The sequence below is a fragment of the Etheostoma cragini genome, chromosome 17, assembly GCF_013103735.1.
Source record: "Etheostoma cragini isolate CJK2018 chromosome 17, CSU_Ecrag_1.0, whole genome shotgun sequence".
NCBI lineage: Eukaryota > Metazoa > Chordata > Actinopteri > Perciformes > Percidae > Etheostoma > Etheostoma cragini.
Genome location: NC_048423.1, coordinates 15,010,444 through 15,034,455, shown reverse-complemented (window position 1 = coordinate 15,034,455; position 24,012 = coordinate 15,010,444). Strand labels below are relative to the sequence as shown.

At 40.5% G+C, this 24,012-nt stretch overlaps 2 protein-coding genes and 1 long non-coding RNA gene across 4 annotated transcripts; 1 reads left to right on the top strand and 2 right to left on the bottom strand.

Annotated features, from left to right (window-relative positions):
- Positions 1-1,836: 1,836 nt before the first annotated feature.
- On the bottom strand, positions 1,837-17,034 carry LOC117960041. Its single transcript, XR_004660056.1, has 3 exons — positions 17,023-17,034; positions 14,564-14,565; positions 1,837-2,217 (listed from the first exon to the last, which is right to left on the bottom strand). It is a non-coding gene; the product is annotated as an uncharacterized LOC117960041 (long non-coding RNA).
- Positions 2,992-13,660, bottom strand: LOC117960018 (fibulin-7). Its single transcript, XM_034897513.1, has 8 exons — positions 13,370-13,660; positions 11,997-12,159; positions 9,690-9,866; positions 7,187-7,312; positions 6,906-7,043; positions 6,172-6,309; positions 5,674-5,812; positions 2,992-3,477 (listed from the first exon to the last, which is right to left on the bottom strand). The coding sequence occupies exons 1-8, from the start codon at positions 13,445-13,447 to the stop codon at positions 3,105-3,107; spliced, it is 1,332 nt and encodes a 443-aa protein (XP_034753404.1). The 5' UTR covers positions 13,448-13,660; the 3' UTR covers positions 2,992-3,104.
- Positions 14,573-23,876, top strand: LOC117960000 (zinc finger CCCH domain-containing protein 6). Of its 2 annotated transcripts, none has more exons than XM_034897452.1 (12): positions 14,573-15,052; positions 17,190-17,415; positions 17,512-17,613; positions 17,703-17,952; positions 18,057-18,199; positions 18,915-19,043; positions 19,133-19,247; positions 19,366-19,475; positions 19,567-19,787; positions 19,868-20,283; positions 20,372-20,578; positions 20,791-23,876. In XM_034897452.1, the coding sequence occupies exons 1-12, from the start codon at positions 14,967-14,969 to the stop codon at positions 22,275-22,277; spliced, it is 3,492 nt and encodes a 1,163-aa protein (XP_034753343.1). In that variant the 5' UTR covers positions 14,573-14,966; the 3' UTR covers positions 22,278-23,876. The 2 variants fall into 2 exon arrangements, with proteins under 2 accessions (XP_034753343.1, XP_034753342.1); XM_034897451.1 differs by having other exon boundaries at positions 17,694-17,952.
- The last annotated feature ends 136 nt before the right edge of the window (positions 23,877-24,012 follow it).

Here is a 24,012-nt window from a genome sequence, read left to right as displayed (position 1 = left end):
AAAATGTGTTCAGGTAGTCTGTTGTAACGGAGTAGGCCACTGAAGGCTCCTGTTATCTAAAATAAGTTGAATATAATGGCTCAATGCTTAAATGATTTTGACAATGTGGATAAGGTTGTTATAGTTCAATGACCATGTGTAGGCTATTCATTTAAGCCAGAGTAGGCTACTGCTTTACGGATGAAGAGAAAGAGAGAGCGAGAGGAAATGGGCAGAGGAGGATCTGCGTCACCCTGAGAAGTAGAAGGAAGGTTGTATGCCGGCGCGTGAACTTGGTGGTGTTGTATTGCAGTACTTCCCACTGCCACCTAGCCGCCTGGGGTACAAACTAAAGTTCACACACGTTTGCAGATTTCCCCCCCCAAAACTCTTGTCTAAAAGCGGAAAAAAAAGTGATAATGCAATACCACTTTTGCGTTTTCTCTTGCCTGTTTCTGTGTAAACATGTCCTTAATTTATAGTTGTTTTTTTTTTTCAGTCATTAGCCTTTAGTAGGCTAGTTGTGACCAAGAAGGTTGAAACAACATTAAAAATTCATTAAATAAATCAATGTTTTTGTCACGCTTCCATTACAAGTTGTTTTATAGAGAACAGCCCTGATAAAACTGGTAAAACAAACTGGTAAGAAACAGTAAAAGTGGCATTTTAAAGTAAAACTATAATCACTCATGGACCATCATGGTATTTAGTTCTAAAATACCAAAATTAAGGGCCCAAATACCTCAAGTGCAACTATACAATTATAAAATCACCATTAAAAACCATCATGATGTCTTTTTGGAAACAAACAGAAAGAAATGGCCTCATTTTGCTACATTAATTCGGTTATCTTGTCAATCCATCATATGTGCTTTCTCTCTAAACTTGTAATAAGTAATTTAACGGCCTGTAATGGCAAATTATAGGCCACTTCAAAGACCTTCCTTCTGCTTTCCCATACCCTCATATTTCTAGATTTCTTCCAAACATTTATCCCACATAAAAGATGATCCACAGGAGACCTGTTTCCTCTCCTGGATAATAAAAGTACTGCTGTACTTACTCAACAATGCCTTTCATTCATCACTAAAGTCACAATAAGCATTGCAAGGAAGAATCGATACTAAGGTCACCGTGATTCTGTCACCTAGTCTCTGTGCTGGCTTTGCCTTAAAGCCCTCACTGTATATTTTTTTTATCATTACTCTTTAGCGAATGGCATGTGTTATGTAGCTCAGCGCTCTCCAATTGTCTCTGGCAATATAGCCTTCTGTCTCAGAATGGATGAAACATGTGGACATCAAACGTCCTGAGCACAAGCCTGAAACAAAGGCTGCAATATGAGCCCTTCTGGTATGGTTACTGAAGGAAATTACGCCTGCCATTAAAAGCATGTTCTCAATTTCAGATCAGTGTGTACCGGCATCAGGGCATGTGTTTTGGTCCCACCCTCACCATCCACTCCGTCCTGGAAGCATGCAGCTCTTCTGGAGCCTGTTTTTGCAATGTAAAACCCTAGATGGAGATGTGAGAGGAAGACAGAGTTAATAAAGTTAAGAAAACACATGTGGTGAACATTAGTTTCAAACAAGTATTAATCTGACTTAGATATGGTTTTAAAATTTGACAGTTACTGTTCCTTGTACAAAGAGAAATACAGCGAAACTCTGTTTGTATCCCAGACCTGTGGGAAATGCCGCTTTGATTTGTATTGTCTTTGAACTTTTGCCACACATTTTTCCTCACTAACCTTTCATCCATTCAGTGAAAGCACCTTTTATAGCAATCCAGCATTCATTCATCTACTATGCGTTGGTTTGAATTTCACTCATTAAAATTCACTTGTAACGTAGAATGAAAACAAGCATTGCCACCAGGACATTTCACCGCACACCGTTCAGCATCAAGTGAGGTAGTTCTAACAAATACTGAAATGTTAGACTGACTTTATTTCAGTTATTCAGAGACAATTAAAATTGTACTGAAACTGTGTAATGCATTTGCAAGCTTGCCAAATCATCTATGATTTAGAATATGTTTTCTAGGTAACATACAGAATGAGTAATAGAGAAAATATGCCCACGTACAGTACTGCATCTACTGTTAAAAAACAACAGCTCCCTTAGTATAATGGATGATGCCTTAAAGGTTCTGTACTGAACGTTAAGAACATGAATATAGCAGCAAACAAATATTTGCTATGCAAAGTTATAGTGGATTAATGGTGTCCTGAGCACACTCACCTTTGTACTGTATGTGTTGTGATCTGAGCTTTTCTGTTTTTTTTCTGATAGCTGGTCCGGCCCTGAGTGCATGTTAGTGCATGTGTCCGTGACAAAAAACATAGGTATTTGACGTATTGGGAAACTCGAATGACTGAAAAAAACAGCGGGCTGGGATTGCCTTGACACACACACACACACACACACACACACACACACACACACACACACCAAGGGAGTGAGTATGCCTTCCTTCTCTGCTCAGGACGCCATCACTCCACTTTATCTTTGTACAGCAAATATTTGTTTTCTGCTATATCAATGTGCTATTGAATACAGCTCCTTTAAGCTAGTAGAAAAATAAAAAGCAAATATACAGTATATGATGGAAGATAAATATGTGGCTTACAGTATGTTACAATGTAAAAACCAGGAATAATGTTTCAAATAATTTAGAGCCACAGGAGCACTAAAACATTTTGGAGTTTTATCATCAATAAAGCGAGGGCAGTGCATCAGCCCCAGGGCCGGACCCTGAGCTTCACAGACATGATCTACTAAACGTAAAAATACAAACTTAAACAAACAGCAGTCTCAAAAACAGTTCTCCATCCCACCCAATGCACTCATGCTTTTGATTAGATAGTTTCCATGCATTCAAACACACTCAGTCAAACATTAGTCAAAGCTGATTCTGACACTACATAAAAGAAGCATCTATGATGTGTTTTGCCATATATTGTTATTTATAATATGACTAATATGAATATGTTAAATATTGGCTTTTCACGCTCTCACTCTTTTGGTCAATTGGCCATTGATCAAATACTGGCCTCACTCACTGCCCATTACACACTTTTCTATGTTCTTCCTCTCTAGTGTTCCTCCTTCGCCAGCTCGCTGTCAGTAGTTGTAGGGTGAAACCAGAATGGTAACTCTGGCCACATGTTTGGCCTGAAAGGTGCGGTCGCTGTACTCAGACATGTCCACATCAACGGTGATCTCCTGCGGCCCGCGCAGCTTCTGGACCAGAATCAGCTCACCAGTCTGCCTGTCTGAACGCTGCATGACAAAGTAGCCCCGGGAGTTTCCGCCCACTATGCCGAAGCGCAGGCCGTCCGGCCCAGTGCGCCCTGGGGCGGTAGCGGTCGCCATACGGAAAAGTGTTGCAGGAGTCTGCAGGTTGGAGGTCAGAGACAGGTAGTGGAAAGACACGGTCTTAGGAGCCAAGTGGCAGGAGCGGCTGTCCATGGGGCAGGGGTTTCTCTCACACTGACTGCAGGAGAGAAAGCACGTATTAATGAGCAGCGGGGAATTACAGGACAAAGTGGTAAATTATTTCCATTCCCTGTGCTTTGGGTAGTTGTCATGTAATGCAGCCATACTGAGAAAATGATTACATAATTATGGGAACATGTTTATAACTTTTTCTTTGTGACTAAAGAGAAGTGACACATACATACAGTACATATGAGGTCATGTGCTCTGAAGTCTTGGATTATAGCAAGCTGTGAACTTTTGTCTGCGTTGTGAGCAGTATGCACAAATTTCCATCTTTGTAATACTGCATAGCAGAATTATGTAGTATAATACTCAATTCTGCCTTGTTACAAGTGTTTTCCCAAACATGTATTCATCCTCTGTGCTGGTAGTGGAGCAGTATTTCACCACATTGATTGTTTAGTAGAAGCAGACAGAGCTTTGTTTCAGGCTTTTACATGAGGCACCTTGCTGGTGACTGTCGAATAGGGAGATGGAAGTTGTAATTTCTCCAAACTTTTGGCCTGAATACACAGAAATTCTATGTGGTTTTAAAGGAATACACCATTGTGTGTTGAGATAGGGCTTATCATGATCTCCCCTAGCTGTAGATCGGTGGGCCAAAGCATTTTTTGTCTCAGTGCATGCATTGTTTTAGTCAGGTGCAACACTTGCAGCGCCGCTGCTAGTTAGCTTAGCGTAGAGAATGGAATCCTATGTTGACGGTTAGCATGTTGTGAGTAAATGTGAACCAAAAAAACAACCTAATTACTTCTTGTGGCCTGTGTATTTACAAGTACAAATAGCAATGCAGATAGACTAGCCAATCTCCTAGGCAGATATTGATTTGGGGCTAAGGGTGGAGGCCACAGTTACAGCACCGCTACATGGGTGGAGAGATCACGGTAGGCTTGGGATAATGTAGGTTTGGGAAGGCTAACCAAAATACTGCAAACATGGACAGGCAGCTATTCTCAGCACCACATTGTGACAGTCTGAAGATTTATTCCCAAATTACTCAAAAACATTAAGTCCACCCTCACTGCCCAGAAGCAATCACCACGCAAGTCTCGGTCATAAATACAATGTAGATAAACCTGAACACTAAACAGACCTACAACATTAAAACCCAGGTAAAATAAATGCGCGCCCAAAACATTAACAGAACATTATTAAAACATACTGTACTTCGATGAACATGGTAGCCGTTCAAAACAAGGTCCCATGTGCCTTTGCAGTGCTTCAGTGCAGAGCAAAATGGCATCCTGTCAGATGTTACAGTATTGTTAACACAATTACTTTAAAGTTAAAGCATACAAACCCTTTGTCTTCCCTGTATTACCTTACTGCTTTTATTGGTATGACCATCTTCTCCACTTCTCTTGGCCGATCTGTGTTATTTATTTTTATGAACTGAAAATGTAAACTGTAATTTTGTGTGTACATTTGAAAAAAATACTCCCTTTACCATTGTGTTTTTTTTGTATTGTAAAAATACTGTGTTAATAAAGTCTGTTAAAAATAAAAAGTCCAAAGACGTGCTGACATTTAAAGATGACATTTTATGCTGTCAGCATGAAACATGAAACTGACTTCTAACTATTACACAATGTGAAGGATCCTTCCTGGGTAGGTCCTTGGTAGGTCCTAAGGATTATATGGGGAAAATTCTCACTTAATAAAAGGGACATTGAATGCTTTCTCACTGCCCAGAAGCCGTCCGTCTCCACCCGAGTCTCGGTCGTGGTTACACCAATTAATGTAGATAAACCTGATTACTAAATTAACCCCGCAACACTAATGCTGCGTTCCAGACACAATTTTTAACCAGTAAGTTACAACTTCAAGTCACAACTCCCAACTTGTTAGCGTTCCAAGAAAAAGTCAAAACAAACCCTTCTAGCTAGCCTTTGCTAGTGTTAACTAGTGGCTACCTAATGGTGACTTTAGCTAGCGCTAGCTGATACTAGTGATTTCTAGTCTGCAACATATTTTTGGCTTTATTTAATAAACATAACCTGTAATAGTATACAATCGTATGTGTATTGTTTTGATCGGAATGTGTGGAATTACTTTACATTGCCTATTTAGTCTATTTATTTCTATTTCTCACTTACATCCCTTGGTTAGTCACTTACATCTGTACAGTATCAACAGGGGACGCCACTATTGTTTATGTGTGTGTGACATCAATCGGGGTGTATCCACTTACAAGGGAGATGTCTTGACGTAACTGATGTTACCATGAGAATGGGGACACTCTGGGTTGACACACAGAAAGCCTCCCCCCATGTTGATACAAGTTGTCCCTCTGCTACAGTTGTGCTGCTGGCTTAAACATTCATCCACATCTGGAAGACAAAACAGCAGAGGCACGTTAGAATGAGAAGCGGGGAGAGAGACTTGCCAGACTGACTTGCTGCTTCCTGGTTACCACAGTCTGAGCAGGGGGTGCTGTGCTGTGACTGTTTATTTGGTTTTTTAGTTTAGTCTCCCAAAAACGCTTCATGTCCTAAAGATGAGGGTGAGGTCATTTATTCCATGGCAAGCATTGTAAGCTTCAGGGTTGCAAATGGAAGTGGTAATAAGGTTGTGGGCTCCTCGTCTTTTTAAATCACAGGTATTCCTCTCTGGTGCTACATACCCAGCCAGATCTACAGCCAGGGCTCTGTGAATGAGCCTTTGTCCTCTGTTCCCTCTTGTCACTCACCCTCACAGCTCCGCCCGTCTGGGAGCAACTTGTAGCCGCTGGGGCAAGAGCAGTGGTACGAACCCGGAACATTCACACATTCGTGGACGCACAACTTCCCTCCTTGGTCAAGACGGTACACCTCACACTCATTTACATCTGTCAAGAAGCAGACAAGAAATGCATGCCTTAAACTTGCATCATGACCAGGCCATTTTGCATGTAAAAGTTACTAGGAGGGAGGAGATACAGGTAATGGTATACCTTGTAGGGTTTACAACACATTCTGAGGATCCAAAGTATGTTGTTTTTGTGTCTCAGGTTGTCATCACATTTCGTTCCCTTAGTTTTTCCCTTTAACCATATTAGACATTACCACATCTGAGGCAACTGCATGAAAATGCTCATTTCAAAATGTTACTCAATCAATTACATCTTAAAAGCAACTGAACTGTGACCTAAATGGATGCTAATCTGCTTCTAAACTCTCAAAAGGATTATTATTTTTTTTTTCACAGTCTTGCTCAACAGATTACTCCCATTTGTAACCATATTCACTAGAGGAGTAGAATATTTGGGTATTCAGCAGTAAAGTCCCTATGACATCTGCCATTTGTACCGCTGAGATGGCGTTGAGCAGAGCACCAGCTCGAGGGAAACTGCTCCGCAGCTAAACTTGCTTCCCTAATAGGAGGAGTAGTAAAAGAAGAGTTTCCCCACAGGAATAAACTAAGTAACACATAATTACAGCTCACCTTGACAGATACTGTTGTCAGAGGTGCCACTCATGTGGAAGCCTGCATCACAGCTGCAGTGTTGGGCTCGATTCACTTGGGCACAGCGAGGTCTCCGGCTGAATGCGGGATCGTTCATAACGCTCCACTCGGGTGGTGCTGCATAAGGGAGAAAAGATGAGAAATGATTACCTATGCTAATTTCATCTTGAACTGAACAAATTGTAAACATGTAGAGTAGCATATGTCGGTCTTAACTGACATAAAAAAAAAAAATTGAAACAAGGAAACAAGGTACCGACCTGTCTGGGTTTGGTGCTGACAGTGAGAGCCGCTCCAGTTCTGGGGGCAGGTGCATTTGTACTGCTTAACACCTTCCACACAGGTACCGCCATTTTGGCAGGGATTACTTGCACACTCACTTATATCTGTGGGTGTAGGAGAGAAATAGCTGTGGTCAACTTGTTAAGAAACTTCTACACAACCTCATGTTTCCGTTTTCTCATTTTACTGATGCATACAGATCAAAGATCTGATTTTAAGTTTTGATGCGTCCTTCGACATTGTTTTAACAGTTCCTTATACGTCCTCCATGTGCTTCTGTCAATGTAGACAAAATAAACAAGACAAGATGCTTAATACAGGTTTCAGAACAAAATATATAGAAGAAATCAAAACAATGGTTGGCTGAAATCATCTGCAGCCCAATTTATCAACTGCATAAGGAAAAGTGATGGTAAGGTGGTCCTGAAAAATACATAAAAAATTAAAGAGACTCTGTAAGCCTTGTAAACCCTTTCTACCATCCATCCGTGGAGCAGCAATGAGTGTCCACCCACTTTGATAAGAAGGAGAAGCTGGTACTGTCATTATGGGCACAGTAAGCCAACAGCAAGTCAGCTACGCCCTTATATTTGTTCCATTTGTGGATAAGTAGTAGTTATCTTGATCTATTGGGGATGACTATTAATGTGTAACTTAATCAAATCCATCTGCATCTTCAAATTTTCAATTGTTGGCGTAAGTCTATATGGACGTATACTATGTCTTACTTATATCTTTATAGCATTGTGAAACACATCAAAATAAAGGAAGAGATGCCTTTGTTGTTTTTGATAATTGAAGAAAATTGTGATTTCTATTCACATTTCCAAGCAAGCTTCATGCATGCTTATTTAACATACTTACTGTAAATTCTTTTGATTGTGAGTAAGATTTACAATGGGGTTTGAAAGTTTAGGCACCCCCGGTAAAAATTTGTATTAATGTGCATAAAGAAGCCAAGAAAAGATAGAAAAATCTCCAAAAGGCATCAAATGACAGATTACACATTTGTATAATATGTCACAAAAAGTTAGATTTTTATTTCCATCATTTACACTTTCAAAATAACCGGAAAAAGGAAAATGGCGTCTTTATACACATTAATACAAATTTTTACCTGGTGCCAAAACTCTCGAACCGCACTGTATACCTACTGAATACATACTGGCGACATCTCAGTATGTATTTAGTAGATATCCATTAATTTACCCACCAATGTTGAGTCGTATTTGTGACATATAGATTATTAACCATCACACCAAGAAGATGATAAACCTGTATAAAATGTACTATCACTCGATAAAGAAGTACTACAAAAAGAAAACAAAATGTAGGAAAAATAGTATATAATGCCTCATGATCTTTGTTTCTGCAGTCAGCAGAGAGCTGAGAGTTGTGCAGATGTGAAAATTACGAAGCAGGCCACAGTATACTGGATGAGCACCAATCTCTGTAATGTTTTTGACTTCCTTGGGGGCCAGCACAGCCAGGGACATAACATGTAAATGCCCACTTCACTCTGCTAGATATTTTTGAACTCTTCTTATCTTTAAAGATTTCACACTCCGTCAATACCGCTTTTTAAGCATGACTAAATTTAGACGTCTTTTGCTGGGCTGAAAAAAAAAACAGGGATAATATTGTGCACAGTCAAACCTTCTCATGTTGTTTTAACCATGAATGTCAATAAATGTATGCACATGTTCAACTGAGTGCGCCACTTGGAATTTCTGGAAGAGTGCCACCAGCAGTGGCTGAAGGGGCTATCAATAGCATGCTTAGCATACTTCTGTGCTATCAGACCATGGTGTGGGTATAATGTCTGGACCTAACCCTGTCCAGTGGGACTGCTGTCAAAGGACTAGGGAAACATGAGCAAGAGAGGTAGGGTTTATCTTACAGTAGCCCAACCACTGTTGCTCATGAGGAGTAGAAACCTGGAGGGTAAGGTACCCCACAGTGGAATGCAGTACAGGTGTTTTATTGTGTTCAGAGACATTTAATGCCTTTTTAACGAGGGCTTCATTCAGTACACATAGGAGCTCCAGCCACTAAAGAATGCCTCTTTTCTTTGCCTGTTATCTGTGTGTGTGTGTGTGTGTGTGTGTGTGTGTGTGTGTGTGTGTGTGTGTGTGTGTGTGTGTGTGTGTGTGCTGCTGTCTCTTTTAGCCTGGCACACAAACACTGCTGAGCCAAATTCACCCTGAATTGGGGCAGGGATTTCTGCTCAACAGTGAATAATACACAGACATAGCAGTTCCTGACCCAAAACACTCCACCAAATCAGAAAAGTACTGAATTTGTGTTTGTATTTGGAGAAAGTCATGGGGGTGAAAAGCTCCTAAACCTGTGATGAAAACAGGTTTAGCTGAAGTGAGACTGCATTCCTCACCTGAATCAAATGTAACACTGGTCTCACACATGGTTAGAAATAAGGGTTTTAGCTAGGTAATATGCCTGGAACTTCTGTATCTTGCTTACCTTTACAGATGGCACTGATGCCAGTCCAGGTGCCATTGTCCTGGCAGACACGTGTGGCAGAACCGACAAGATGGTAGCCATGGGAACAAGTGAAATGGACCTCATGTCCATCAAAATACTTTGAGCCAAACTTGGTTCCATGAGCAGGGGCTTCCAGAGAGGGGCAGGTGGTGGGAGCTGTGGGAGAGAGAAAGAGAGCACGAGAGGAAGGCTGGTCACATGTGGAGTAAGCCTCCCGACATCCTCTGGCATTCTACACGTGTCACTGGGCAGTGCACAGCCTTCATGAGAGAGGACGGTTCAAATGCCTCATTTACAGTCAACCAGCACAGCACCGGCCATTTTTATGAGTCAGACTTTTACCAGCAGCCAAATGTTATGCTATGTTCTCTTCTCTGGAAAGTCTAAGGCTTGTATAATATAAAACGTAACACCATTACTTAAAATGGTGAGTGGACAATACATTTTTTACTTTTAAGAGAATTTATGCTTCATCCAACTATAGGAGAAAATTTTTCCTATTCTTTCAACCTAAAGTGAAAACTACTATCAGAACACTTACGTTACTGTATGATAAGTCAATGTCCCATTGACAGACCTCCATCAAGTCCAGCTCGTGTTTGTAGTATAATGAAAGCCCATTGTGTCTTGCTCTGTACACTTTAAGTTTGAGCATGATGTCACAGGGGTACAATAGGAAAGAAAACTGTGTATAATATAGTGTTTGCATGTACTGTATATAGGGAAGCATATAGAGTAAAATAGGCTAAATACACCTTCTGAAAGAAGATGGTGAATGCTGCACATTATTTTGACATCATTATCATTAGATAAAATTCTATATTATATCAGCTTCCTCCTGTCTTGCCAAGTACTCTCCAGAGTTATGGACTGCACTGGTCCATCACTAACAAATTGGCCTCCGTGTCTGCTGCCAAACAACACAATTCCACAATTTGACTTCCTCTGTCAAATACTCAGTTCTGTAACTGAGATGGCCTCCCACTGTTGGGTGAATATATAATCCCATAATAGAAGAAGACATATCTGGCTCTCTAGTGTGTAAAAACTGTTTGAAGATCAACTTTAAACAATTTAATGTTCCCAAATTGTTACTTGGTACATTTGATTCATTGGTATTTTCTGTTTCCTTTAAGCGAACAATCATTCACTGAATTACGGAGCAAGACCTCAGTCCTATAATGATGCATGTGGAACTTTATAAAGTATGGATTGTCAATTAAATGACCACTCATTCTGTAAACTCTTTCTGTGAAAAAAAATGCATATAATCAAAATCCAACTCATAGTTTTAAAGCCAACAATTTACTGTGCGTTTTTCAGCGGAAAAAATATAGACATCTTTACTTCATTTTTAGTAGTCGGGCTTTGTGGGAAGTTGATTTTACCTAAAGAATGTTTATTTAGTTATGACTATCTAAAATCAAGTTCATAGTTAATCATCATAAAGTAGTATCGAAGTGGCATCCACCAGATCATTTCAATACACTTTAAATCATCACAATCAACTGTATTTGAATTGTAAATTTGAAAACTATAGCCACTTGTTAAAACACAAATATTGCATAAATACTAAATACTTAATTAATCAATAATTAATCCAATTTCCCCCTACATTATTTATGCCAAATTGTCAAACAAGCAGAGAATTGTAGACTCCATAAAAATATTGCTTCAGGGATAGAGCAAAAAGTCCTTTCTAACTTCTATCAATAGAAATAACACACATTCATTCACTTATTTACCTGAGCAATTAGACATGTTTAAAATAATAACCTCACCAAATTCCATTAGCCAAATTATTGTAAAATGTCCAATCTAATGGAATGGAATTAATTCATACATATGTAACATGACGGTGACATTATGTATATCCCTGTACAGCCACTACCTGTGCAGAGGTCCATCAGCCAGGATAAGTGAGTCAGTTGGTTTTAATAATTGACCCTTACTGTATCTAAAAACAAATTGATAGATGATAGAAGATAATGATTTAGGACAGAGAAGACATTTTGACAGTGAGAGTGGGAAAAGTAATGAATTAAGGCTAGTAGCTACGTCAGTGTCAGGGTCCTGCTATTGTGCATGCTGGCTCAATGTCACACTGCCATGACTTACTCAGACACTTGATAGAACAGAGTCATTAATATTATAAGTAACTCCTGCTATGATGAGTCAAAATGTCTGCTAAGAAAAAGGCCTTTAAAGAGGATGATGATGATTTCGATAAGGACCATGATGACTAGGGTGGTGTGTGTGTTTGTGTCTTATCTGCGTTTTAATCACCAGCTGATTGGTCAGCTTGAGGTAACTTGGAGACAGAGTTCTGAAGTGTTGCCAGCTTTGACTTCATGATCCGGAGGCCCTCTGTAAAGCGTATCTCCTGGCCTTTCAGAAACTTCTCCATTTGACGAAGCACCCCAACCACCTGGTGCTTATCCATGCACGTCTGTGGATAAAGAAGGAGCACTATTAGCAAAATTAAGAGTCATAAAAGAGCCTTGGCAAATTTTTTTAAAAGGCAACGACTTTCAAACAAGAAAACGAGCGCAGGAATAAAAGTTACCTCTGTTTAATGGTAATAAAATATAAAACATGAGCTGTCAATAAACATCATGTGCAGCTGTGGCGCATGATGTAATTGAAACTTAAACCATCTTATTTGTGGGCACATGATTGTTATGGTTACAAAGAGTTTTCATTAATATTAAAACACATTATGTAACAAGTTTTTACTTGCACGATTCAGTCACCGCAATGTCTTTTATTTGAAAGTATATTTTGTTTCCACTACTTTCCATCAGACTTCATTGCACTCTCTCTTCTTCTCTCCCTCATCCCCTTTTCCACTCACTATCACAGCTCTAGTGGCAGACACAGCTGGACAAAAGCTGTCTGGCAGATGTCAGTGGGACCTAAGTCCAAAATGCTGTTCCTCTGTAAATTTTGCATGGTGGTAGACACATGAATGGGCAGACTTAAAATAGAATGGGTGCCACAAGCAGTTACTTGAGAGAGAAAGCTGGTCAAGCCGTTACAAAGTTCCTCAGAGAAAGTGCCTCTAATCCTTTCAGTAGGGTTTATTAATCACATGCTCATAGGAACAATTTCTCTGTGCAGCATACCTTAAATTCCTGCACTGGTAATTTTGAGGGGCCTTGTACAATCACAACTAGCTTCAGTACATTAATATTCATAGCACACATAGTTTGGACCAGTGTAGTAGTTAGACTGTGCTCTGCTCCTTATACCTGCCTCAGGCAAAAGGGAAATGCCACCAGCTGACAAGACATGAGAGGACTCATATCCGGATGCTACAGTGGAAGTTTTTTTTTGGAAAAGCAAAACTTAGGTCTAAAGTTTAGGAGTAATTTCTCCAGTGGAAAACATAGACTGTGACTAAAAACCTTTGCAAAACTGAAAATAACACATGTACACACAATTATATAAAGTGCTAAAACAGCATAAAAGGCAATGTTATTGGTTGGGGTGACTTTTTATGGATAATAAGATTAAAGCTATTAAATGGAGTAATTTTCCTCAAGTGTATGAGTATGCCTAATTCACAAATATAGTTTGCACAGATTTTGAGATTGTATATAGTAAACAACTTTGTGAGTTGTTTCATAAACAGTACCAATAGAGTAAATTGCTCTTACCTGAACGGCACCATGACCACTCTGGATAGCTGTCAAACACAGCAAAAGCAAACACCTGCGTCGAAAAGACCATGCCATCTCTTAAAGTCCAGTAGCCTAATAATGAAGTATAATGCTGTTCCCTGTTGGTGTTTTCCAAGATTTGGAAGACTTCTTGTTTATGGTGCTTGTTTAATAGCTAAAAAGAGTTACTTCTAGCAAAGTTCTGTCCCCTGGTTTAACGAGTTTGGAGGATGCTCATCAGGTGTCTGAGACAGAGATGCGCTCGCGTCTCTTTATCTGAGCTCGGAAAGTTCAGCCTCCGCAGCTCTGAACGCTACCTAGTTTCCTGCAGCTAGAATCCCTCCCACCGAGATACTGCCAACCTTGTATGCTTTTCTCTTTTATCTTTATGTTGCTGTCAAGGAAAGTTACACACAACAGAAGGTCAGCTATAGCTGGCAAAATGCACGCAAGTGTAATATGACCTACTTGTGTTTGTTTAGGTTACTCTGCCATAGGGTAAACAATTTCCTTTTCCTTAGAAACTCTAATGACTGGATCGCAGACCTTCCTCGGAATAGTGTGATGTTCATTACGTACCCCGTATCTCTGAATGACTGAGTCGGATAACCACACAAATGAACAATATGTAGCCTAACACCACTGCCACTGCCACTAACCGTTAAGGAATCGTTAGACCAGATAGAACAACACTCATTTTAAGCATGTAGCCTATTGACTTAACATTTTACTCACTACCGGACTTGCATTGTTTATTGGCTCGAAGTTACCGTTGGACAAGCTTGTATTTTCGGCTTGTAGAGTCAGAGCTACACCTGGTGGTCGTTGACGGGACGGCACAAGCGCCTCGAGACAACAACGATTCCGCGTGAACGGGTGCGTGAGCGTTAAAAGCAAGGAAATATACGTAGCTAGCTAATACTTATGGGTGTATTATAAGAAGCTATTAAAGCGATGAAGATATTTGGCTTCAACTGTTTTGTCTTAAAAATACCATAAACCCGGTTTGTTGTAACTACGTAATACACAGTTATAAATTACACATTGACAAAGAACAAAACACTGTTGCAGATGTTGAAAATAACTGACATTGCTTTAAACCAATAAGAATGGGAGCTTTCTTTGCCCGCTCGAGATCTCACCAATAGGTGATTAGGATTTCTTGTGGCCAAGTTAGATAGATCCTGTTACGACTATATATAGGTGGAGGAATACACGATCTAGGAATGTGCTGCAGACCTCAGAAGCCATTTTGAGATGATGTCCCTGTTGAGAAATCCTATGAAGATGCTGAAATCAACGAACATGGTTACATTTCTGTCTGTTTCTCCCTCCGTCTCCTCTATTTCACCATGGCAGCTGTCAACCGACGGGACATTAGCAAAGCGGGGTATCAAGCTGTGCTCACAGAGTTAAAACGTCAATGATATGAAAGAGGAGAGTGTCTGTTTAATGTCTCTGTCGAGACATGTAACACCGTGAGTTTTTTTTCCAGTCTGAAATCGTCCAGCATTTCTCACAACCCAACGTCTCCTTGAGTGACTGTGTTAATTCACTCTTGTACCGGAGAGAAAGGAGGCAGATCCGTTTTCCAATGGCTTCTGTGAGCCTTGTTTCCAGTCCCCCAGCCCCTGTTCTTGACAAAAACATGACAGACTCTGAGCTTGCAGGGGATGAAAGGTCGAGTAACATTCTTATGCAATTCTTAATACGCTCATCTGTGCGTTTCGGTGCTGTGGGTCTACATGCTTGTGTTACTGTTTTCTTTTTTTTTTCAACCATGAATTGAAGGGAATAGAGTCCACGGTTTTCCCCCTAAAAATCCTTGCATGCCTCTTTGGTGCAATTGAATAACGCTGACCAAATAGCCTAGGTGTCCCATCACCGTGTCGATAAGACTCATTTATGACCATTTCCATGCAAGATAGCAGACCTCATTGTTTGTGTTGTCGTGGTACTGGGAAAAATTCATGGCTTCATTGTGTTGCCATCTGCAGGGGGCTATGCAAATGACTATGGTGTAAATGCCACGCCCATCCTCGTACTGCACTCCCCCTGCCGGGCACCTGGCAGTACTGCTGAGACAGGGTTCACGCAGGGTTGAGATAATGCACTTCTGCTGGATACAAAGCATGGCTGTGTCCTTGGGATTGGTCTCTAGTTCTTCCAGGGCTGTCAGACCACGTAAACAAAGAGGGCCAAGAGAGTTTGCTGGTTTCAAACCAAAGATTGCACCAGGTGGTTTCCCTGCCTAACACAAGTTCAAACAAAGAAAAGAAAACATCTGATGTAGTGTTGTTCGTTTGGAACAAAATCTGGGGTATTTTCCAGCTATTGAAGGTGTGCCTATCCCCTGTTATACACCTTCCCTGACTCACTCTGGGCATTTGCTTCGACCTATTACATGGATAGACAGGTATTAAAATAGGTCTGAAAAGTCATGTAAATCCAATAAGGACTCAGATATGATTGCACTGGCTCAATAAGTAGGGTTGTTGTTTTATTGAGCCTCATGGTGTTACTGGAAGTATGGTCTCACTGTAAAAAACATGTTTTTGTACATGTTGAGTAGTTATGCTGGGATATTTATATACCATCCTTATTCACTGTATTGTACCAGTGATTATGTATTTTCCTACATTTCTCAATTTACCGTTAGCTACATGACTACGGTCAAATGTCAAAATAGATAAAAAGCAGTTCATGCCAGTTTTACCCAATCATATGCAACAAGTTGGTAAATGTTTCATATGGACTTTTGAGGTCTCTGCTGCTTTAAGCAGGCTAAAAATGAAAATTAGTTACAGTATCACGGTGGCTTTGAATGTGGAGGGTGTCAGGTTGAAGCCCGATTTGCATGGGTGTCAGTGGAAGAGGTAGCTGGTGTCTGAAAACTGACCTGGATCAGTGGGTCGACATTCTTTCCATTTTAGGGGGTTTTGTTTCATTATGCTGCCTGCACTATATTTGTAAAGCAGCTGACAGCACACAGTATGAAAACACTGGAATTGTATACAGTATATGAACATTATATATACTTTAAAGGAAATACTGTTTGCTATGTGTAGTCCATCTACTATAATACAGTATGTGTTGATTTCAAATCTAGAAATTTGAATCTCAATCGATTCAGTCATCATTTTAAACATGGACCAGGTGTTATAAAAGCTTACCCAACTGTAGTGTTATAACCAACTAAATGTACCCTTATTGTCCCTGTCTAAAACAAAAGATTGAAAAAGTATTCATCTGGTCACTGGCTCAGTCACATTTCAGTAACAACTCTGCAGACACTCAGGGCCATGGGTGCCGCAGCAAAGTAAAAGAGAGAAAGCCCAAAATGATGCTAACATACTGATCATAACAGTAATAGAGGTGTCTTTACACTTGAACTACACTGTGCTTTTGTTGAAATTCCATCCACACATGTTTGCCATTTTGCGTTTTAAATCAGACTAGTTTACTCAACAGTGAAAAAGGTATGTGTGCCTAAATCATACTTCAACCACTTTTCTCTGACCTCCGGCTGTCCTTATGTAAATTAACTGAATAACCTTGCTTCTGTCATCAATCAGAGGTTTTCATGAATTTTACTCAACCTGAGGTTGAATTTAATTTGGCTTTCATGAAATAACAACACACTGGTTCACAGGAAATCAAACCGTAGCCTTGAATTATTGACCGGATGTTTTTAGTACAGGAAAGGCTCAGGGCATATTGGAAACGGTCTGGCATGATATTTAGTCATTTGCTTCAAATGAAGGGAAAACACATTATAACATACCCTTATACTCCCTGTACTGACTATTGTTTTTAGGGAGGATGGTGAACTAGAAGATGGAGAAATAGATGATGAAGGGATTGGAATTGAAGAGGAAAACAAAGAGGCCACAGAGGTAAATGAAGACAAAGAGAGGGAAAAGAAAAGAGACAAAGCTAAAGAAAAAGAGAAAGAAGAGAAGACTCACAGGCACTCCAGGAAAAGATACAAAAAGACCAGAGAGAAGAGAAGGTCTAAAAGAAGGAGGCGTGACAGACCAAAGGTAAGATGCTCTTACTGCTAAAGCAATGAAGGCATGTACTATTTTGACTAATTCATAATTCATTTTAATGTTGTGTTTTTCCTTTGTTCTCCTCAGCACCACTCCCCCTCCAGCAGTTCCAGCTCCGACAGTTATGACTCTGAATACGATCGTGCAGAAAGGCCCAAAAACCGTAAGAGCCAAGGATCTGATGGCCAGGTGAGTTCACCACCGCTGGCATGTTGACGCTTGATATTCCTAAAGGCATCATTGTCTGACATTTTTCTCCTTGACTGCTGACTTGCCAGCATGGACGTGATTCAAAGGGAGGCCATGGCAACTTGCAGAAGTCCCCGCCACACAAGAGCAGTGATTTTGACAAATACAGCGACTACAGTGATGACAAGTATGACTATGATGACGAGGAGGATGAGTACGAAGGTGACATGTCCGAGTATCCGCCGTCAAAAGACACAATTTCCCAGAGTCAGGGAAGAGGACGCCATGCCAATGACCAGATGAAGAGAGGAAGCATGAGGGGGATGAAACAACGGCAGTGTATGAAGGCTTTTCAAATTCAAAATCTTTTCGTATCAGATCATTCCTGCAGAAATGCTATCTGTTTTGTGGTTTGATCACTTCTTCCAAAATGTCATTTTTAGTTGGGCAGAGAGGAAGGGGCCGAGGGAGTGGACCAGGAAGAGGACGTGGGATGCTTAACAAGAACAAGAAGCTTAAGGGCAAGCCCTGGGGAGGACGGGGACGAGGTCGAGGAGGAGACCAGGGCATGGAAGACATGCTACCAGTATGTGTGTCTCTGAATATTCAACCAAAGGAATTAGGATTATATATTATTTTAGAACTATATAATACTATGCTACTAATAACAACGCATTATTAAATAAAAGGTTAAAATGTGATAAATAGTTCCTTCATCATACGATAACACCAGCATTATGTAATAACCTGCCACATTTTGTAATAAAAACCTGCCGTCACTATGTAATAAATTGCTATGCATTTTTGTAATAAATTATTACATAATGTGGTGGTTCTTAAAAAATGCAAAAATGTAGTATGGTGCAATATGTAATAACCAACCAAAATGGTTAAAATGGTCTTCATTTATGTTTTATAACATAGTAATGCTTATTTTACAACTTCGTAAATTCGAGAAGAGTGATTCCAAATTAATTTAAAAAATATACTATTTGTTAATTAGTATTATCTTTCATCGTTAAATTTATTATATATTGCGTTCAGGGTTTTTTAATACAAAATGGTAGAGATTATTACATAATGCAGGTGTTATTACATAATAAAGTTATACATGTTCATTACATGTTGACTTTTTTTTTTTTACATAACACCCCCAAACAATTAAATTAGTATTATAGTAGTCATCATGGGGAATCAGGCTGAAGTACTGTATATAAGTTGAATGTCTGTTTTAATGGCTGTTTTTAAATTAGTTGGGGTAAAAGACAAACTAAGACCACATCTTGTTGTTTGTGACACAGGAAGGAAAGAATTCTTGCGGTTTTCAGAAGAAACGGCCAATTATGAGCAAAGAGTTTATCAACCAGCACACTGTCGAACACAACGGTAGATACATCTGCAAATATTTCCTGGAGGGTCGATGCATCAAGGTATACCAATGTTCTTTTACATGCTTTAACAATGTACGCTGCAATATTAAACACATAAACACCGATTAAATAATTTGTTCTTCATACAGGGGGAACAGTGCAAGTTTGAACACGAGCTTGTCGTACCAGATAAGAAAAAAGAACTTTGCAAATTTTACCTCCAAGGATACTGCAGTAAAGGAGATAATTGCATATACATGCACAATATCCTTTACTAATAACAACAAGCATTTTTAAGTACATTTGTGTAATTGCATTGTATAAATAAGTGAAATCTCATTATACCTTTTAATAAGTGCTATTCCTTAACCTGAAATAGCACATGAATACCCATGCAAGTTCTTTCATACTGGAGCCAAATGTTATCAAGGGGACAACTGCAAGTTCTCCCACGAGGCTTTGAACGATGTGACCAAAGGGTTGCTTGATAAGGTATGACTAAAAGATTTTGTTTTTTACTCTTCTATGCCAAAAGATTCTCATCTCTAATTATCTTTATTTCTGCTTCGGACTCATTTATCAGATAATTAACACTGAAGAGGAGAACGCCCGCGAGGACGAGTTGGAGCTGGAGGATCTGAGAAAGCAGGGCATCGCCCCACTTCCGAAGCCTCCTCCTGGGGTGGGGTTGCTGCCCACTCCTGGTCAGAGCAGTCCTACAGATGGAGCCGGGAAGAAAATCCCCTCCCTGTTTGAAATCAAGGTTCAACCTACCGTAGACTTGGCACAAAAAATTTGTCTGAGGTAACCAAAATCATCTGTCATCAAACTCAAAATCAAACTCTTAAAAGTTTATCAACTTAATTGTGCGTATTATTTTTCAGTGGATCAAACTTCTCCCAGAATCAAGGTGAAGGCACCAATCCGTTTAGTGGAGGCTCAGAGGACACGCAGAGTGGAGGTATGGCGCCTTCAGGCCTCTCTGCTCCTCCTATTCCTCCCCCTGGATCCCCTGTTCCCATGGGTCACCCCACTGGGCCACCCATGCTACAGTGCCCCCCAGGACAGCATCCACCACACGGATTTCCAATGCACCCACCAATCCCCCCTGGTCCACCCCCACCCTTCCATGGAAACCGACCCGACATCAACCCTCAGATTAATATGCAGAGGCCTCCATTCCCTCCTATACCAGATCTACAGATGCTGCAAAGTCTCTTCCCTTTTCCATCGTTGGGTCAGAACCCAGTAGAGTTCTTCAGCAACTTCCTCCGAAACCAGGCTATGGGCCCTCAAGGAGGTCACTGTTATAGTAATATCATTATCCTAATTACCTAGCTAATTATCTTTTATCTGTAACTGAAATTGTTTTATTATCAATTTTGTAGACCCTAGTCTGGGTTTCATGCCGAACCTCCAGCAGCAGACGGATTCAGAGTCACAGTTGCAGTCTTTACCACCAGAAGTACAGAAGGCCATCTTTTTACACCTGACACAGCAGCAGCAGCAGCAGCAGCAGCAACAACAACAAGACTCACATCCACAGGGGAGTGAGACACAGAAAGCAGAGGGACAGGATAACAATGCAAATAGAGGTAAGTGCCAAGGGGGAAAGAGCAGGTTTAGTGAATTCATTAAGCTCAAATAAAACCCAGAACCTCTTTAAGAAATGAAACGGCCTGAGGTGAAAAGACTGGGATTTATCCAAACGCCTCAGTAAAACAAGGTGTCGATACACAGACAATTTCTAAACATGCTCTGAGAGACCAAACATTTAAATAGGATTTAATCTTTTTTTTTTTTACAGATGAAACTACAAACTGGTACTCAAGCGACGAGGAGGATGGGAGCTGTGTTTCCTCCATCCTTAAATCTCTCAAGAAGCAGAATGAGATGCAGCAGTCTCAGTCCAAGCCCCCCCAGGTTGCCCCAGCTGCTCCAGCACTGGGTGACCCTCGGCTTGTGAAGGTCCCACACAGTGACCCCCGTGTAAAGACAGACCTGCGACCCCCAGATATGAAAAAGGAATCCGATGGAGCTGCGGGCCTACGCTTCTCCAGAGACCCCAGGAAGATGAGACCAATGGAGCCTAGTTCTTACCGCCAGCAGAGCCACTCCGTTCCTAAGAAGCCTCCTACAGGAGAAGACGATGATGAAGGAGAGAGGGAACTCAGGGACAAAGCTGTTCTAATTCCTCTAGATGCTATCCCTGATGTGGCACTGCAGGACCCTCGTTGCCAGTTAAAGCAGTTTAGCCACATCCGGGTGGACATCCTGCTCCAGCGACCAGCCTTCGCTCAGACAGTGGTGTGGGCCCCTGAGGACCTCATCCCTTCCCTGGTTCCCAAACAGGAGCACTCCATCAACCTGCCCCTTCCACCCCTAATTGCAGATGCTCAGATGAACCGAACAAGCCTACCTGATCATCCCCCCGTCTCCAGCCCTCCACCAATTGACCCCAGACTGGTAGCTGCACGTTTGAAAGAACGTATGAGGCTCTTACCTTCTGGATCTCTAGAGTCTCGATCCTCCATTGAAAGACCTGTAGATCCGCGCCAGAAGAAGACTCTGGACCCCAGACTTAAGCGTACAGGAAGTCTGGACTCCAAGCTGCTGGGTCAGAAAGTGCCCTCCTCTGGGGGAGGAGTTGTGGACCCCAGACTGCAGAAGGCCAGTGCTAGCTCCTCTCCTCAAGCTGTCCAAGTGAAGCCAGAGCCTGAGAGACTGCCACCTTATGCCCCTCGCTTGGCATCGTCTGGTGGAGGGCTAGAGAGTCCCACTACTATCCTTGGGGGCATCAGTCTGTACGATCCTCGTAATCAAACCGAGCAGGCTCAGAAGGAGCAAGCAGAGACTCCCAAAAAGACACAGATTTTGAAACTCGTGGCTAAGAAAGACAATACTCCGCCACTCTCTCCAAACCAGCGAAGTGGCTCTTTTGAAGAAGTTAAAAGCACAGACATTGCCTCCGACCAGCAGTCCCCTTCAGGTTCTCCCATAGTGACTCCTGCCTCACCTCTCAAACCTCCTGCAGTTCATAACCTCCCCATCCAGGCACTAGCCGGGCTGATCCGACCGCAGTACACTGACCCCAGGCAGGCCAAACTAGGAGGACAGAACTATACAGGAGCACAAGAAGAGGTCGAGGAAAGGAAGCAAGAGGTGAAAAAGGAGCAAGAGGAGGCCATGGAGGAAGAACCGAAACATGACAACCCAGACGAGGAGGCAGACGACAGGACACTTAAAGATGTGTTCAAGACTTTTGATCCCACTGCTTCCCCTTTCTGTCAGTAAACAGAAAAATATATATGTATTTGAAGTTAGTAAGCTTTGTATTTTGATGAGTCTATTCATCTTTATTTAGCTTTACATGAGCCTATTTATTTCTGTATATAAATGATTCTGTATAGAATCACATACTATCTAGTCTGCCACACATTTGTCAGTATGGAGATAATTCTAAATATGTGCACAGACACAGTGTATAGTTTTGACAGAATCATATTAATGCAGAAATATGTGTTTTTGAAAGTTTGTATGTTAAGGTTTTTTATCATTGTTTAATTTTCATGTATGTTTTAAACAATCATAAAAAAAGAAATGATGTTAACTTGTATAGGTTTTACTAAGGACTCACGCGTATGGGTTCATTCCAGGCATTACACCCTGTAGAAAAAATCATCCACTCACCCACTCACTCACTACATGCAGAAGGATAATGCTAAGTAATCTATCAATCAATAAGAATTCCCTTGAGTTTGAATTTTTGTATTTCCTTATTTATTTCAAGACACTTTTATGTTTATATATCTTTATGTTCATGTTCACTTTCATGATGAGGGTTATTGTTTTCACAATAAGTCAACACATGTTTTTTTAAATATTTATAATTTTAGCCAACCACAATGATATGACTTTGTGATTTGTCACGCTGATCAGGTCAGATAATCAAAACAAAAATTAAGTTCTCTACACAATATGAGACACTTATCTGCGTAGCTGAGAAGAAAAGTGCAATTTTGCAACATTGCCGCTATGCAGTTTGTGTTTTGTACATTGTTGGACCTTTATCATGTTTGTTTTTGAAAGATTATTTTTGCCTTTAATGGACAGGAGAGCTAGGGTGGGAAGACATGCAGGAAATCATCACAGGCTGGACTCAAACCCTGAACCTCTGCGTCAAGGCATAAGCCCTGAAGTATACCGTATGTGAGCCTGCTCTACCCACTGACCCACCCTGTCCACGGACTTTTATAATTTTGTGTGGCCTACATGCTTTAAGGATAACCCGGCGGTAATGACTGCAAATGGAGTGAATTAAAATCGGTTACCTAATTTGATTCTTCACTGTCATTCCTTAAAACATTTACTGCTGACAAGCTTGTAAATAGCAGGTTAACTGTCTTTCACTTGTTTACAGAATATTACAGAAAATAAATGTCTTTGTCATACTGCATTCGTACTGTATATATGTATATATATATGTATATATGTAATATAAATACTAACTTTATGATTGTTTCACATTGAATTCTGTTGGAGTTGGCTTTAGAAGTGTCCTACAATGGGTGAATGTTGTGGGCTTAAGGTGGCATAATGCTTAGCAGTTTGTATTATTTGACAGTTCAGTGGCTGTTAAGGTGGGTCATGTTGGATTGAAACTAAGCTATGTACACTTTTTGTTTTTTATGATTTTCATAATTCACCTTGTAATTGCCTATTTTGTATCATGTGTACAGTCTGTTTTTAAGTGTTTTAATGACAAATGCTTTTCAGTTTGGTGTTATGGTTGTAATATTACTGAATGAAAATTTAAAAACACACATGCTCAGCACATTTCAGTGATTTTATTATGATTAACTGAAATAAAGAGATAAACAATACCAACACAAATTAGTTTGTAGTCCTTGAGTGTCACAGTCTGTGGGAATCTCCCTCTAAGGGTTTCACATGGTTATATCAAACAGAAAACCAAAAAAATGTGATCTTTGTTAAGCTTCTTATTTCTTGAGAATCTACATACTACTTT

Bases quoted from the DNA above. Each gene is read 5' to 3' on its own strand.
- LOC117960018 (XM_034897513.1), bottom strand. From the start codon at position 13,447: ATGGCATGGTCTTTTCGACGCAGGTGTTTGCTTTTGCTGTGTTTGACA. The intron at 12,160-13,369 runs GTAAGAGCAATT...CTTTATCCACAG, and splicing joins GTGGTCATGGTGCCGTTCAG to ACGTGCATGGATAAGCACCA. The intron at 5,813-6,171 runs GTGAGTGACAAG...TTTGTCTTCCAG, and splicing joins AGACGGGCGGAGCTGTGAGG to ATGTGGATGAATGTTTAAGC.
- LOC117960000 (XM_034897451.1), top strand. From the start codon at position 14,967: ATGGCTTCTGTGAGCCTTGTTTCCAGTCCCCCAGCCCCTGTTCTTGAC. The intron at 18,200-18,914 runs GTATGTGTGTCT...TTTGTGACACAG, and splicing joins GCATGGAAGACATGCTACCA to GAAGGAAAGAATTCTTGCGG. The intron at 19,248-19,365 runs ATATCCTTTACT...CTGAAATAGCAC, and splicing joins TAATTGCATATACATGCACA to ATGAATACCCATGCAAGTTC.